Below are 17,467 nucleotides of genomic sequence, written 5' to 3'. Positions count from 1 at the left end.
AAATGACTGACTCATTTGATTATTTGAACATAATAATAACCATGTATTTCTTTTCTTCAGAACTGGAARCAAAACCACCAAGGAACACAAAGACAGATATAGTTCTGATCTTTTCCCTGGTGACCGGAATCATTGTGATTGTTGGTGTGATCTTTGTATTAATCTTTATAATTCTTCACCGGTAGGTGGTCATCATACAGTATGATTTCTATGTGTTGTTTAATCAAAATATGGTATTACTAGTAAAAAAACATGACTTGGAGTGAACTAATTTAGTTTTTCTGTGGTTTAATRTTTATGTTGCTAGTAGAGAAAACATGAACAAGTTTCTTGAGATTAGAAAGAACTACTTTGTATTGGAAGGAAGTATTTTGCAGAGTAACTATAAAGATTGTAGATAGGAGGGGAGTGATTCAGCGCAATCTATGTAAACCTACTTAAATATACATTTCTGTTCAATTCTTGTCTCCATTTCAGGGCTACTTTAAAAAATATTTGGGAATCAAAATTTGGGAAAGACAGCAAAGACAAACAGGTGTCCAAAAAAGATTCACAAAGAAATGTGGAAGAAACAGCCCCCTGCTCAGGCTCAGGATTGACTTTGAAAGGAAGTGGAGCCTCTGCACCTGGAACGTCAGCTACAGTGTTCTCACCATCTGAACAAAAGACAGCACAAGAAATGCCACAGCCCTCACCCACAGAGAATGAAGTACAGGAGCCCACCCAGGACTGGCAAAATGAGGAGAATTAGAAAAAAAGACTGGGTTAGATAGATATATGATATAAAAAAGATTAAATATGCTTGAGATGCTGATTTTAAGAAGTGCTTTTTATAGTTCATTCACTGGCATGGATGGCTGAACTTTAAATGAGATGGGTAAAAGTACTTCTCTTTTAAGGTGGGCATCATTCTCCAGGTAATTTCRTGATCTGAAAACCTCTGAACTGGAGGAATAGAGCCAGGTTTTTGGGAGGGTCTTGAAAATGATGTATTCTCTAAGTTGGTGATTGATACAGTTTAGGCAAAGACCATCCTTTGTAAAAATGCCCATTATCTCAGTGTTGATCTTCAGACACAGCACCTAGTATGTAATCACTATGATCCAGTTTCTCCTTGACACCTGGAAGGGTATATAATGATACAAAAGATACCGGAAGTTACTTCATAAGTTTGATTATATTTGTGCTTACACATCTGTACATATAGCCATTTTTACCAACGAAAGGATCAAAATTTGTGAACAGAAGAACAGCCCCTTTGAGTCACACCAAAGGTTTGTYGATATCAGTTGCCAAAAAAGGATGCCTAGGGAAGAGTAAGGAACATGACAAGCTTGTATGATGTTCTCCCCATGTACTCTTCCAGCCTCCAGCTATTTGCATATTTTTAAGTCTATTGCAATTTCTAAGCAGTTAGCAATCTTGCATAGACTTCTTTTCCATTAATTGTTCGGTGTCCCTTTGTACCAATGTAAACTTCTGTCATGTACAATGTGGACAAGGAGTTCCACAGCACAACTATATCTGTTTTCCATTTTTAACTACTTGCCAGCTTCTTTTGCCGCACCTCTTCCTGAAAAGACAGTGAACTGCCATTCCCCATCATGTTCCTTCTGCTACGGATGATCTCTTAGGTGCCTGTTATGTTCCCCTGGTTATTTGCTTTCTAGACCAAAAAGTGCAGCCTTACTTAAGACTTCTTCATCCACAATTTATTCTATACTTCTGACCAACCGTGCTGATCTCTAAACCTTCTCCATTATGTGATTACTCTGTTTCTGAAGATGCTTTCTATTTATGTAAATAAATAATGTTTGATGCAAATAAAAAAAAAAAAAAAAAAAGCTGAGCTGATGACGTTGAAAAATTGACTGTGATATGATTAAGATTTTTAGTAGATTTTTGTGATTAACCTTCCCTCTTGAGTATAATAGAAACTGTGAAAAGGGGCCAAATATCAAGTACTCCAGGRTAGAGAATGCTTCTGAGTAAAGAGCAAAATAGATTGGAGGTAGTAACTCATCCTCTCAAAGAATTCCTGTTCTCTTCAATTCCTGTATTGCTGCAGATGTTCTAACTGCACCATCTGCACATCCTTAAAAAAGCATTATCATATTTTTCATAGATACATCATTTTGTTTGCTGTTTAGTGAAAGGAGCATTTACTTTTTTTGAAAATAAAACATTTTAAAATGACGTGTACTTAATTGTATAAAAATATCTTTTTTAAAAAGGAAATGATATTTTTAGTAACACTATCATTGACTTGATCATTTTATATCATTTGATGGACAAGCCTAAAAGTCTTGCAACATTAAGAAGAAAATGCATAGGGAAGGAAAAAGCGGACAATAATAATGTTGCTGTTTGCAAAACTAGTTTACACATTCAGAGTGAGTTTTTACCCCATGCAGTCAAAGACAGTGTGTTGTAGTGAGTCTCGGATGCTGATCTTAAAAATAGACCAAAACCAGTTGTTTTTACTCAGGAAAATATTCCCACTGAAATTATATTATGTATAAAAACCCTATCACCAGCTCAGTGATTGATTTCTGAACAACTGCTTTCATGTTGTGACTTAGGTATGGCATAATTGAAAGAAAGAGGGAACTAGATTATTCATTTTCATAAAGATGTGAAGATGTACTATTATACAACTATTTTATATTTTAATCACATTTACAAAGAGCCTCCAGTCATATTTAGGTTTATATTTTGAACTTGTAAAATTTCCACGGTCTGCTGGCAAATCCAGCAGAATGTGATAGATACATAAGTACGTTATTCAAGAAGATGAAATTCAGAAATGGCTGACCTAAATCTACAATGGTAAGAGTGGGAGTCCTTATGGTAGATCAAGGACATTTTGCTATTTATTAGCTGATGTTTTGTAAAATACGATTATCTTCAGCTTCTTTTGTTCTCTTTTAACTTGTACCTTAAAACCTCTTACAAAATAGAAAAAAGAATCCCTAGAAAATTTGATGCAAAAGGAATGGCGTGAAGCACAGAAGAGTGCCTTGCTGTTCCACAGATAGGGTAAGCAGGTCTTTCTGTTACTAAGGTTGCAATCACAAGCTCCAAGAAGTGAGGTAATTCAGAAAACTGAGATTACTCTGGCTAGGCAGCCACCACACAATGACTATTTTATCATTCCCTTGCCATGAATGTAAACCCGAATGAATTGCTCTTTGTGCTAGATGCAGTATAAAACACACAGGAAGCGCAAAATGATCTTTTCAACATAACCCATAGCAACTTTCACCGACTTTTGACCTCATAATATGAATAATGTACTTACTAGTTCAGAGAGCAGAAGCAATGACAGATAAAGATCATCCAGGACTAAATATTTTATCTTAATGGCCAATAAATATCTTAATATTTATCTTAAATATTTTTAAAGCGATGAAGTACATGTTGCAATCTACTCAAACTCTTCTGGCAAAAACTATTTACTATATAGGATGTATAGCTTTACTTGATATAACCTTCTTTCTCTGCCATGTCTGAGAAATGTGAAGAATTGTTACACTGTAGTAGTGGAATAATTGAAAGCACTAACAAAAGTTTYTCCTTTTCTGCAGAGTACCATGTTTCTATTTCCTCCTGTTTGCTGACTGCAGTGGGAACATTAACTTTACTGACTGGTCCAAGGTAGGAAAGCATTCTTATTCTCAGACCTTAAGCATGTGCTTGAGTCCTATTAAAGCTGCTGTTATTTAAGCACATGAAGTGAGAATCTCTGCTGCATTTCTGAGGGGAGAAGCAGAGAGGAACTAAATGGAGAAGGGACAAAGATCACCTAAAAATGATCTTTAAAGTCTCTAGACATTAGAGTTGCCTGTAAGAGCTTTGGGATAACAAAGCCTCCCTAGTCCACTCTGTGAACGGTGGTCGTCTGCTCAGAGACACTGGTGCTGGGGGAGCTCGTAGCATCACCCTCCTTTGGACGTCCTCCTATGCCAAGACTTGGATGGTCATCAAAACGAGAGACCTCCTCCCCTGTCTCATCTGCACCCAGAACTTCTGATATCTCCTCCCATTGCTTCAGCTCCTTGATGCAGCTTACAGAGGCTGGAGCAAAGATGAAAATCTCATCATACTTAAATTAAAGCTTCTACTTACATTATTTCCTGAGTTAACATGTCCTCATACATGTGTTTAAGCGATTTCCTGAATCAGGACCAAAATGACTGTGTCATATCTTTCTTTCATTTGCCTTTTATTGTCTTACATTGCTGCATTAGTTTGCAGTTTTTTTTTTATTATTTAATAATCTTTTAAATATTTCCCCACTATTCTTTCATCCCTTTTTACTTATTAAGGAAAAAAATCTTTTTGGAATGCATAGCTTGTCTGTATGTGATCTGCCATCTGTCTCAGGAAATTTAGGATGCATTTATATAGTTATTTAGATCTTGATGTATGTGCAGTTTCATTTATGTATGGTCTAATAGTATATACCGTAGAAATGATTTTTTTTCTTTGACAGCTTTACTGACTCTTTTTGGAAATGAAATTTTTACTATGAATTGCAGATATTTTCATTTTTTTATAACTTCATATAGTCAAACATACTTTAAAATAATAAGTATTCATTTTCTTTTCTTWGCTGCTATGCATACAGGAGAGAAATTGCTGCAGAAATATGGGCCATTTTTTAACCTGATGCTCTATAAAATAAAATAAAAAATTGCTATATGAAGCAGATTTAGTCCTCCATGATTGGTGGCAAAATTTTGGCAATGTGCGGATATTACAGGGAACAAATAATTTGATTTATGAAACAGAAAGCTACGGCTAAATGTTAAGTCAAAGGTATAGTATTTTATATTGGTTTGGGGGATAGAGCTCTGCAGTTTCCAGTTATTTCTGTAAAGAGCAGAAATGGATTTTTCAGAGGAGTTGAGGATTCARCTTCCACTTCATGATAAGGCAGTATCATGCACTTATGATTTCCTAAATTTTTACTTAGCAGTATAGAAAAACTTTGACTTTAGAACTAGGTCAGAGCGCTTAGACTGGAAAATTCATTTTGGWGAATTTTTGAGATCAAGCTAGTTTAACAAGAATTGTGTTTTGGGGCTGTGAAAAGGTAACTGGAGAAAATACTTGCATGTCTGAAGCAGTTAAACSCCAAATCCATCATGATGGATTGGAAATGGATAATTAGTTATTTAAAATTACTTAGCCTATATGTGTTTTTACTCTGTTTATTTTCATGTTCTTACAATAAGGAAGTTAGTGGGCAAAATGAGAAGACAAGTAAGTCTTCATCTTGGACTGTAAACCCTTTCCTAAATAAATGTTTTGGTATTGTATGTGTCTACAAAGTCTTGTAACATAATGTCTTGATACTTATTGAGGGTATCACATGTTATCACAACAAAAGAATTAAATAATAATATGAAGCTGTTGTTGAGATGAAGCACTAATTTGGTCTGTATTACACCTAGAATAACGATAAATTTCTATGTGAAGGACAGGTAATATTGTAAATTAAGATCCCCTGACATTTCCTGTCATCTAGTTTCCTGTTGCTTACAACTGCCAAATTTTAGTCTTTATGTTGAAATTATCCATACTGAATGTTTAGCCCTCAGGCTACTGTTCTTCTTTCTCGGAATACGTGCAGCCAATAGTTTTACTTTTTCTGGAGACCAAGTCTAGGAAGGAAGGAAGGATGGAAGGAAGGAAAGGAAAACATAGAAAAAGAGGCAGAAAAGGAAAGAGAGAGAAAAAAAAGAAAGAAAAGAAGGGAGGAAGGAAAGAAGGAGATTGATGAGGCTTGGAGAGACTAAGACTGGGAAAAAAAAGGGATGACTGTGACCTGGAGCAGAAGTATGGAGGAGCAAAAAAATCAAATTAGGCTGGGCAAGTATTTTCAGAGCTGCTGATGAGAGGGCAGGCTGGAAAGAGGGAAAACGGGAAGGGAGCAGAGACTAGGAATATGGGAAATGATCATGCAAGGAAAGCTGAGAAAAAAAGCAAATGAAGGAGAAGTAGAAATCCTGGGATTAGCAAGACAAAGATGTGGTGCCTAGAAACCTGATGAAAGTGGGGAGAAAGGGCAATATTGTGAAAAGAGAGATGCCTGTGAGTAAGATCTTCACTGAAGGGAAGAACTGCTGGATAAAAAAATTAGAAATAATGAGGAACTTGGAGAAGGAGACTGGGACTGAGAGACCTTAGGCAGTAGAGAGAGAGAGAGAGAGAGAGAGATCACCTAGGGAGCCTAGAGTATTGAATAGGAATATGCAGACGAGAAAGGCAGGATCAAGACACCGGAGCTGGAGAAACAACTTAGGTCTGAGTGTTGGGACAGGAAGGCTTTGGATTGGGGTGATGAGATTGAGCTGGAGAAAGTAAGGCTGGAGGAGGAGACTAGTACTGGAGGTAGCGGAGATAAGCAAAGAGAAACTAGGGTGAGAAACCTGGAAAGTAGAGACTGGAAGCCACTGGCATGAACAGGTTGGAACAAGGAGCAACAGAGACACAGGACTAGAGCTGACAGTTTTGAAATGGACATGGCAGAAAGATCAAGCACAGGGAAGTTGTTTGGAAGTACCTGTGTCCACCTGAACACTCTTATATCAAGAGTTTGGACTGCAGTCAGTTTTTATCAGCCYCTTTTGACCCCTGCTGTCAGCAAATATCTGGGATACTCATTAGTAAAGCATGTGTCTCACCTCCTGTGTTTACAGTGAGCTTGGAGAGTGAAGATGTCACTGCATTAACTCAAGTATCCAGAGTCTAGGCCTGGAGCTCAAAATCCTAACACTGCTGATGGAGATTGTGAGCAAGGTGCATCTGACAGAATRCCTGAAGTTTTACTTCGGGTTTAAGAAATCATAGAAAATATTGAAAGAATTAGAAGTCTGAGTATTAGGAAATGTCAGTGTGTAGATGGGTTGTGCCATATTAGCCCAGCCCTTGTTTTTAGTGCTTATCTGAAAGCAAAGTTCCTGTCTTGCTTCATCTTGCATACAGATGAAACAGGAAAGTATGGTAGCAGAGGACAAGTCAAAGCTGTCAGGTTTGACTGGTCTGGTTAAACAAAGCAGATTAAGCCTCTTAAAGCAAAGCAAAGGTCAAAAGTCTTCCTTTCCTGCTGTTAAGTTTGGCCACAGAGTGATTTCTGTGACCAGAACTTCATCCAAATAACTTAAAAAGCAGAAAGAGAAAGCCACTGAGGAATTTAATGGGGACAGGACACTGAGAGACAAACCCCATAAACTGGTAGACTTATGTGTATATATTTTATTTGTTGTAAATGATCTTGAAAAGGTAGTCAGGCTTTTTAGTGGTTTTTCACTTTCAAAGCCTGCAGAATTTTATCATTATAGATAAATAGATAAAGGTAAATTCCTTGCCTCATAAAATGTTCYTCAGGCAAATGATATAGTTCTTTCCAAATGTCATCAGTCTTCCTGGTCCAAGTGATATTCACAGCAGGTCCTCCACCAGCAGAGGTCAAAATGCCAGCTCCCTTTGAATAGTGTAGAAGCAAGTCATGTATAATTGAATCTGTTATTTTTATTGTTGCAGCACTGATTTTATCTAGGCTGCCTGTATGCTGCACTTGCTGATATCAGGGGAGAACATTTGTGATCTTCTGAAAAAGCTTAAATGACACATCCAGAAAGGTCCACCGAATCATTTGGTCTGATCTCCTGTCTATAAGAGGCTGTTCCCTGTCCCTTTATTTCTTTCATACTGAGCTTAATAACTGGACTGAAGACTGTGTTTAAACAACACCTGCAAGAAAGGCACCAAGGCTGGAAGTCTAATACTTACCTTTGCAATTTGTTGCAGAGGTTTATTACCATCTGTGCTAAGTAAGAATTGCTCCTCATTCAAAATATGAACACATCTGGCTTCATCTTTCAGCTACTGGTTCTTTATTCTGCTGAATTAAACAACCTTTTAGTACTTGATATTGTTTTCTTCGTGGATGTGCAAACACACTCTGAGCAATCACTTCTCGGTCTTCTTTTATGACTAAACTTTTTAAAAATCTTGTCAAATGCCTTTTTCTTTAGTACTTGGGTACTTTTTCTGGTTCTTTTTTTACAGGTTCTAATTTTTCAGCATCCTCTATTAATACAKCCAAGGACTATATAAGCCCTTATGATATTAAAGTCCATGTCCAGCTGCTTGCTGTCTCTACATCTTAAATCTTTTGCAGAATAACATCTTTATAAAATGCAATTCCTCATCCAGTAGATAGAACCTATATTCCTTGTTCCTGGACCAACTGCTTCTCATTTGGCCTCATTAAATTACACTGGGATAAGAGTAGTGCCCATCAGTGCCCCTGATTGCTCTGTATGCCTGCCCCATCTTCATTTACTACTTCATCCATCTTCATGTCCTCCACTCATTTCATCTTCACTCCTCCTATTGGTGCACAGATAGTATTCAAAGGAGAATTCAAGATTCATTGGCCCAGATGTAGAAAGGTGCTTACAGGAATACAATCCTGATTCCTCCTGATGAGGGTATTCAGTGTGAAGGAGATGCCTGGGATCTAATCCCAGCTTCCAAGCCTGAGTCTACATTTTTAATTAGACAGTAACAAAGTAAAATAAAGAGAGAAATTCAGGTTGATACTTCACCATACCTAGCCTTCTAGAAATGAGGCTATAGAGAGGCAGACCGCTGGTTCTCTTCATATACTTCTCCAGGAATATCTCACATTTCCACAAGTGGGTACAACTTCAGTAGAGATGGTGGTGCATGGGATGGAGGGAAGAATCCTGCATGTTGGCCCCAAACCTAGTAGCATCCTGGGAGATGTAGGTCTGCCTTTCCCTCAGCTGGGAAAACAGATCTGAGATGGTGTCCAGTCACTGGGCAAGTGGTCGGCAGGGCAGGCTACTTCATAAAGRTGAGAGCACATTAAATTGCATTCAAATAGAAGTCCCTTCTGCATTCTTTTTCAGGCAGAAATTGCCTTTTCTCCTGCCACATCACTCCTTTGTAGGAGTTCTTTGTCTCCTGACTCATACAAAATACTACATGGTGCATAGTATTTGGGGAAGCTCACCTGCCTGGGGCTGGTTGGAACTGGATAAATCTTCATGTTTTTCATTTCAGAGAATGTGAAATATATGTATTTAAACATTTTTAATAATGAAAAATGATTCTTTGAAATGTTGGAACTTCAGCTCTTTATCTTTGAGACAAACAAAATGAATAATTGTCCATGGTTGTGTTTTTTGTTTTTTTTTTTTAATAGATTTTCCTTCTCTTTTTGTTCAAGCTGTCTTAACTAGATAGGGGACAGTGTGGCAAAAAGAGAGCCCAAAGACCTCTGAGGTTTCAGAAGCTAAAATGCTAAATTGACAGTGTCTCATTTTCACAGTTTCCCTTTCCATAAGGCATGTTGCAATAGGACCATATTCAGGCACCATTGCACCAACTCCACATCACCAGCTCTGGTGGGTTTATTCCTAACTTCTAATCCTCCAGTTGAAGTTCTAATCCTCCAGCTCTTGATTTAATAGAGCTTCCTCCAGAATCCAGAAAAGGATGTATCATATCTTTCAGTGATGACTTAAAATTTCAACTCATATTCAGCAAGAYTGGTTCATCAAGCAGTGACGTGCCAAACTGCTGCAGAGGAAGAATTACATCTATCACTTTCTGTTTCTCACAAGAGATGTCTGTCTTTGAGATACGGGTTGACAGTGGCGCCTGAAATATGAATTGTATTGCAAGATTTTTCAAATGTGAAAACACATTAAATAGGAAGCAAATTGAAAGGTCTCGTACAGAATCATTCTTTTCCAGTACATTTGTAAATACAAATATAATTCACTTAACCATGCTGGTTCCCAATGTACAGGGCAGATATTCCTCCTTCCTACCTTCATCCCCTTTTCTCTCTCTTTCCTTCCTTCCTCCCTTCCTCTTTCTTCCCTTTCCCCCCCCCTCCTTTGCTCCTTTCCCTATTTGCTCCTTTCTTTCAAAAACTATTGACTCTAGGTAAAAAGAAGCTTTTTTAGATTAAATTTGGTAGAGAGAAAAATAAAACAATCTACTTCCATCTTTCAGCATCTGTTCTGTGCACTCATAATTGTCAAAAAGTAGTTTTTGAAAGCATAGAATTAGCTAAAGCATTTGGATCAGCTCTCACAGCTGTCAGGGAAAAGTCAGGTCACAATGAATGAAACTGCGCAGCAACTATAATCAAAGTTTAACTGTTTGCTTTGAAAAATGGTCCTGGGCTGCATTTGGGGACCTGCATGCCGCTGGCTGCTGGCAGAAGGCAGCTGCTGGTGGAGGACGCAGCCGGCAGGAGACAGGCAGTAGCTGCTATTCCCTTGCATTGTGCAACATGTCCTGGCTGCCGTTTGCCCTCAGGCCTGCACAGGGGCAATGAACTTTACTCAGAAAACAGAAGAACAGGCTTGTATCAGAATTGAAATTAATGCAGGGAGAATAACTGAGGAAAGCAAGCCCTCAAGCTTGAGGCTACTGAGCCCCCAGAGCTCATGAGGACAGGACCTCATTGTTAATAAGATTTGAATTCAAATTGTTTTCTGACATCGGTGAAGCTGTTGGAAGGCTGCACTGAGCCGTGGCRGCCTGCATGGCCCAGGCTGCAGAGAGAGGGGTAAACTAGGGCAAGCTTTACCTGTCCCTTCCAGGGAGGCAGCCTCGTACTTGGGGTGGCAGTGAGATGCCATGCTGCCTCATGCATCTTCCTAATATAAGCTGGGAACATGCCTCACCTGCCTGAGCTGAAGTGTGCTCTGTTTTTCTGTGCTGGGTATGTCTTCTATCAGAGTTTTCTATTTCTGATGATGTAGGTGTACTCCTAGGGATTGGTCTGTGGGGAACCACAGGGGAGAAATGCCTTACAGCTCAAGGAGAGCTAGTGGGACCTCATTTCACAGCCCGCATATCTCACCACCGAGCTGGGATTGTGCAGAGGTTTATCTGGGAATTGCCCCAGATAAACCTCTGCACAAGGACTTCCCACATGGGTGGGAAATGTCCTGTGCCTCAGACATTCTTCTTATGTCCACACGATCACTCCTGCAGCAGGAATCACCTGAGACCTTCAGGTAAGCAGCAGCCTTGGTTAGCTGGTAAGCGTGAAGGTCTTTGAAGTGACAGCTCAGTTCACAGTAATTTTCTACTGCTTTTGGTAGCTAACTCAATGGTTAAAGCACTGTGGAAGGTGGCAGTTACATCTAAGTAGTGCTAAAGAGCTACGTGATTTAGCTTCTAGTATGATAAACAGTTGTTAGACGGTTCATGTTGATCAATACATGTGAGCTAATAACAACAGATTCTGCCATCAGATACAAACTCCATCATGTTGCCTTCGATTCACAGATTCACGCTGGATTTACATGAAAAGCTTGTGGGGCCAGCACTTTGAATTTTTAAGTTTCTCATGGACTACAGCTCTGACATTCTTGGCTTACCTCTCTATGTATGTCAATGCAATTAACGTATTTAAAAAAATATCTTGGAGTAGGTCAGTCTACATATATATATATAGCAACAAAAATGATGCCAATAGAATCACATGGCAGGAAATGTAATGTTAACTTGATCCTGGCTGTGCTTTTTATGTTTAACAAGAGAAAATCAGGAAATAAGTAGAGTGTTGGATTTAATTTTGAATTTCCTGGTCCTTTGCTGTTTGTTGTCTTGAAGATAACACCATCTAAACATACAGGGTCTCAAAAATTTAATTTCCTTTTTCTATTTCCTACTTTCCACTGCTCAGGCTCTCAGGCTTCTATTGTGGCATCTCTTGAAGCTGAGACTTCTTGTTAATTCTGAGTATGTTTTCTGAACCACTCTACATTTATATTCTTGTTCCTTTCCCCTTTTCTTCTGAGTGAAAGCTGCCTGTTCCCATACACACAGTCAGCCTGTGGTGCTATAGGGAAGGCACAGAAAAGAGAATATGCTAGATACTGCCAGACCTTTTGTATTTTCCTTTTCACTCTTCTCTCCATGTCACCAAAGAAGACTGCTGCCCAGCAGGGCATTTCAGCAGAACTTATGTAGAGCATATTTGTTCTCATTGTCCAATATGCTCTGCAAGAGGGAGAAGAAATCCTCTTTCTAGAGACTCAAAATAACCACTATGTTGTCATTATACCTTGAGACCAATCGGCATAAGCATAGATGCTTTCCTGTGATGTGGCTGAGCTCACAGTTATCATTTCTAGCTGCTGCTACATCAGCAGAGGAGGGACCACTGGCAGGTCTTTGGCCACCGTTGTGTCCTTGCTGCCCTTGCTATCCAGGACATGCAGCCACCCATGTACTAGGGAGCTCAGTCCCCATCTTACGGTGAATTCTCCACAAACTGAATTGCACTGAATTCAGAAAGGTTCTGGCAAGGGACATAGTTCCCCCAGCCAGAGCTCTTTAAAGGGCAGGAATTTACTCTTCTTTAATTAAAATAGGGAGTCTATATATAGAAAAGTGCCTGCTATCCTGTCAGGTCTGATTCCTAGTCTGTTTATCTTTCATGTGGCCTTCTCAACTAGTTCTGTGATTTAAACCTGCACAGTGTTTCCCATTGTTCGAATTTTTACATGAACCATCCCTTTTAGCTGTGCTACTAGGGTATCACCTATTCTTATAGTGCARCCTATCAAGCAGCATTCTGTAGAGAAAGAACTAAAGCCACATTTTCATAACAGAGGTTCTTTTGTTAATTCTAGCCAGGCATACTACTTCCCACTAAAATCTAAAACAAATTAAAGTAAATGGCTCAGTATATGTGCAAATTATTTTCTAATAATGGGTAGATCTTCTTGTTTATTTATATGCATATAATTCCAGTAGCAATTAACATCTTAATGAAATCTTTACATAGAATAATTTTTTAAATTAAAACACGATTGTGAATGTGATTTATTGCTTCCAGCAAACCAAACATAATCAGGTTCTGTTTAACAGCRTGCAAAACTGTTAATATATGAAGAATGCACTCCGAAAAAATTCTTGATATGACATAGGATCATCAGAATAAGCTCAACTTAGTCACTTTTCCCAAGGACCTGCAACACAAATGACTRTGAGATATGGCTGCAGTTACATCATGGTGATCTCATTCGTGAGATACTCAGCCATTTATTTGCAGAAGGCCTGTGCATTGTGAGCTTTTATTTAGCCTTTCTCCCYGGAGTTTTTCGCCCCTTGAGCAAGGGATGAAACCTCTTTCAAGTTTAGATTTCAGGAAACTTGATATGCCATGAGAAATTAAGGTCTTGTTTATTTGGGGGATTTGGCCAGATTATATCCASTGGTGACAGCCATTGATGGGGCTTTGTCATCATTGTCCCCTAGCGCATGGAGGCAAAGCTGCTATTTGCACTGGTGGAGATTAGCCTACCCCCAAACAAGAGCAAAWTGCACAAATGCAAATCGCATCTTGCAATGGCTCTCTGGCCTGCGCAAGGGGTTCATCCCATGTGAATATATTGGATCTGCAAATGTATTTCCTGGGCAGCCAAAGGCTAGTGACTAGTGGGTGTTGAGATGTGACATACAACACTTAAAGCAGAGCCTTAGAGGGGGCAGGTAAGCCACAAAACATGCTTCAGGCTTGACCTGCACATGGCCTAGATGACTCATGGTCTGCCAGCCTCCCTCCTGAAGTGCAAGAACCTCTTGCAATACTTCAGAAGATGAGCCTATGCCCAAGATTTGGGCTTTTAGCAAAGCTGTTGTGATTTTTTGTTCAAGCTTAGTTATTTATTGATTTATTTTAATGAAAGGATCGCCCTGTTCCACTCAAATTCAGGCCAAGGAGACCATGAAATGTGTCAGATGGGAACATGACTCTGAATGACTTAAGGACCTAGAGATCATTAGAGGCACCTTAGCAGGCTTTGGCCAATGCTAAATCTAGATGAGCTGGCTATTCTCACTGAGATCTATTTTGCCACAGCCTCACAATTATGTATACATCAGGACTCACATTTTCCAATGTAGCTGTGTATGACCATTTTTACACACCTAATTAAGCTCAGAAATGCATGTTTAGTGTTCTAGCGATTACAGAACTGCCCAGTAATCTTTAGCACTTATGTACATGTGAAATGGTGCATATGACATCAAAGCTGTGTACACACATTAAATAATTCATCCTCACAATAATCATCAGTGGCAGGGGGGGAGGCACAAAGCTAAATAACWCACTCCTGTTCTTGTAGTAAGTCTCTGGAAGAGTTAGGGTTAAGGATTGCAAGTTTTCAGTGCTGAGCTATGTGCTTCATCTATTAGCGCTTCCTTCTCTGCCATAGATGTAAGTAGCAGCTCATATGTTATTTGGAACATTTCCTACTCCAAGTCATACTCCTGTGGGAAGCAACCAAGAATTCCCATGAAAAAAATATTACATAAAAATAAACTAGCGATCCCCAGGTTGGAGTAGCTAATACCAACAAACATGTTGTGACACTACTTCAGTGTTGATATTACTAAGCCTTTGGAGCAAGGAGGACAATGGGTTTCTGGACATGATGTGATGGGTGAAGAGGACTCTTTCCTTCCTTGGTCAACTTCCCACTTCCTGTTTGACTGGGTTGGCCCTGGCATATCTGCATAGTGGAAGCTGTGTCCTGGGGTGGTCCAGGGAAGCCAAGCTGTGCCCTTCACATCAGTCAAAGTTATTCTTCCAACAAGCCTTTGGACTTCAGACATCATAAATGTGCTACTGTTTTATTTTAATCTAGGTCACTATTTGCTGTACGTACCTACCTACTCAATTCAAGTTTATGTACAAAGTTTATATTGCCCCTTTGGAATGCTGGCACTGAGTTTACATATTCTTYAAAAAGCCATTTTATCTTCAAAGAATTTCCCCTAAAACTTCTGTAATCTGTTCCAGATCTTTGCACAATGCACAGGAGGCTCTGGAGAAACCTAGATAACAAGGATCTTTTTCTATCTAAAGATGTTTGAACATTCCTTTTGGACCATGTGGCGATATATCCATTTTCAAATAAATACTCCCTCCTCTTGTAATATGACTCAAGAAGAGAGAGCCCACACAGTTGTTTTGGTTACTTAGGAACTTCCATGCCTGATTAATCAGTTTCTGTCTTCTGCTTCAAGGAACCTAATTGAACTTGTCATTTTACTCCTCTGAAATGTGGTCACAGATTCAAAAATTTTTGGCATTTCTAATATTTATTTTCCACACGGCAGTTGCCAAGCATACCTCCCTTAAGGATGACACAAACTGGCTTCCATATTAACTAAGATCATCCCATGCATTTTCTTGGTGCATGTCTATGGAGAACGGAGCTTCTTCTGCTCCTTTTGTGCAGTTCGGCAGGAATCRAGCCCAATTATACATCATGGGGTCTTCCATATCAGCAATGCCCCTCTTTCTCTTACTTCCACCATATCTTTTCCCTCCAGCATCTTCCAATTACAGTATTTCTTCCATTACCATTAAATTTAATATAATCCATCAAGTACTCCCAGAGGGGATATCTTTCACTTTGGATTTATCTGCTAATAGACACATGGTAGCAGATGATCTCTCTCTCTCTCTTTTCTGGGAGATTATTAATTACTAATGCAATTTTTTCACAGAAGCCTGGCAGTCCCCAAGCATAGTCTCATACCTTCCTGTTTCATTTGAATTTCTCCAGTGTAAATTGCTCCCTCATAGTCCTGRTTTCTATAGGTACTCATTGCATGTGAATATAATTTATAACAAACAGAAATATGTGGTTTTATGTGTGTGTGTCTTCCTCCTCCTCAGCTCCCCTTCCATTGTTTCATTCTATTATCTTCAGCACATTTATGCACTCATTTTTCACAGGGTTATAAATGTTATAGCAGGGGTCGTGGATCAAATTTTCAGCTATAGAAAGAAGGCTCCCATCTAGATGAATAGATTCTTGGAGTTTAAGGCCAGAATGAACCATTAGATCATCTATTCTGAATTCCTGTGTATCACAGACCATTACATTTCACACAGTCGCCCATGTGCTGAACCTAATAGCTTCTTTGGCTAAAGCACATCTTTTAGAAAGGCATCCAGCCATGATTTGAAACTCTCCAGAGATAAAATTCCACAGGTCCCCTTGAGGATTTATTCCAGTGGTTAATTACTCTCACTCTTAAAAATATATGCCTTATTTCCCATTTTAATTTGTCTGGCTTCAGCTTCCAACCACTGGTTCTTACRCATTTTTCTGATGGCTAAAGAACATTTTAGAAGCTGGTGTTTCTTGCAGTGGAAATACTTTACATACTACAGCAGAGTCATCTTTCAATATTATTTTTGATTTAAAAAAATATTTTGAGCAGTCTCTCTCACAGGAAAATAGATTTTCAAGCCATTAAATCATTTCTATGGCTTTTTTTAGCACCTTATCTGATTTTTCCTCACAACAAATGACATTCRTGTGTCCAAAGTCACCTCTTTGTTGTGATACATTGGGGGAAACCCTGCTATCTTCTCTTCAACTTGTTTAAGGTATAGTCCAGATGCTCTCAAGGCACGGTCACACGTAAACAAAAAAGTCTTGGGAGGTGATGAGCTTTCTCAATCACTTCAGCACAGCCTGAAAAYATCATCTTGTCCTTTCCAGGGCAAGCAGGCCCAGGTCAGCAACACAGTAATTACCCAGATCCATCTCCTTCTTCACGTGCTCCCCAGTCAATGTTATTTTGGCAAAAATAACAATTCTGCCATGTGTTCCCTTGGCCAAGCCATCTGGAGAGCAGCAGAACCTGACATTGTGCCTGACATTCTCCACGGCCAAATATGTGGCAGAAGAGCCTGTAGACCTTTACTGCTCTCCTCCCAAAGCAAACCTCCCATAACAAGATGCATATCAGAGTAGGAAGCATGGGGTGACAGACGAACAACCATACTGTTGGGTRGTAGATGGCTTCCTGCACATGATCCATCAGAGATACAGCACAGAGAAACTGTTTTCYTTTGTTTTGTTGTGCTTTGTTTCCCCAAAGATAGGAACTTCTTTTCCAATAACGATATTTTCAAAGAGGCTGTTAGGCAGCCTTTCCAATCTGGTACTTGGCCAAGGAAAAGCAGCTACTGAATGAGTGCACTGGTGTACCTAGCCTGTCCAGGGCTAATATTTATTTTTATTAGCAATAAGCAGCTACAAGTGTCTCTGAATGTCTCATCTAGATAATGAAAACTTCATTTGAAAAACAAAAAGCAAATAACTTTAAGGAAGTTTTATGACTGAACTGGGAAGCAGTGCTGTTTTTGTGGTGTACCCCATGGGAAGTGAGGACTGGAAGCACTTTGCATCAGGCTCAGATTGCCTGAATCCCATCCATGTTCAATTAAAAACCTGCCAGTTGCTGATCTTTGCTGTCAGGCTTGCTGCTCAACCTGGCACTGCTGCTGGAAGAGGTTACATGTGGCTGGAGTCTAAGGTGAAGGGCAGACAGCTAAAGGAGCCAGCCCTTGCCTGTCTATTCAGAC

General features: G+C 39.3%; 1 protein-coding gene across 1 annotated transcript in view; it reads left to right on the top strand.

The window, feature by feature from the left end:
* SPACA1 (sperm acrosome associated 1) overlaps positions 1-1,810 on the top strand; it is a 51,640-nt gene extending 49,830 nt beyond the window's left edge. The window contains exons 6-7 of the mRNA XM_085318705.1: positions 61-181; positions 478-1,810. Of these exons, the coding sequence (XP_085174831.1) occupies positions 61-181; positions 478-751 (395 nt within the window). The 3' untranslated portion in view covers positions 752-1,810. The remainder of the gene's footprint in view (positions 1-60; positions 182-477) is intronic.
* Positions 1,811-17,467: the final 15,657 nt, after the last annotated feature.

The sequence above is a fragment of the Rhea americana genome, unplaced genomic scaffold, assembly GCF_003343005.1.
Source record: "Rhea americana isolate MKP2758 unplaced genomic scaffold, rheAme1 scaffold_55, whole genome shotgun sequence".
Classification (NCBI taxonomy): Eukaryota; Metazoa; Chordata; class Aves; order Rheiformes; family Rheidae; genus Rhea; species Rhea americana.
This window is presented reverse-complemented; position numbering and strand designations above follow the sequence as displayed.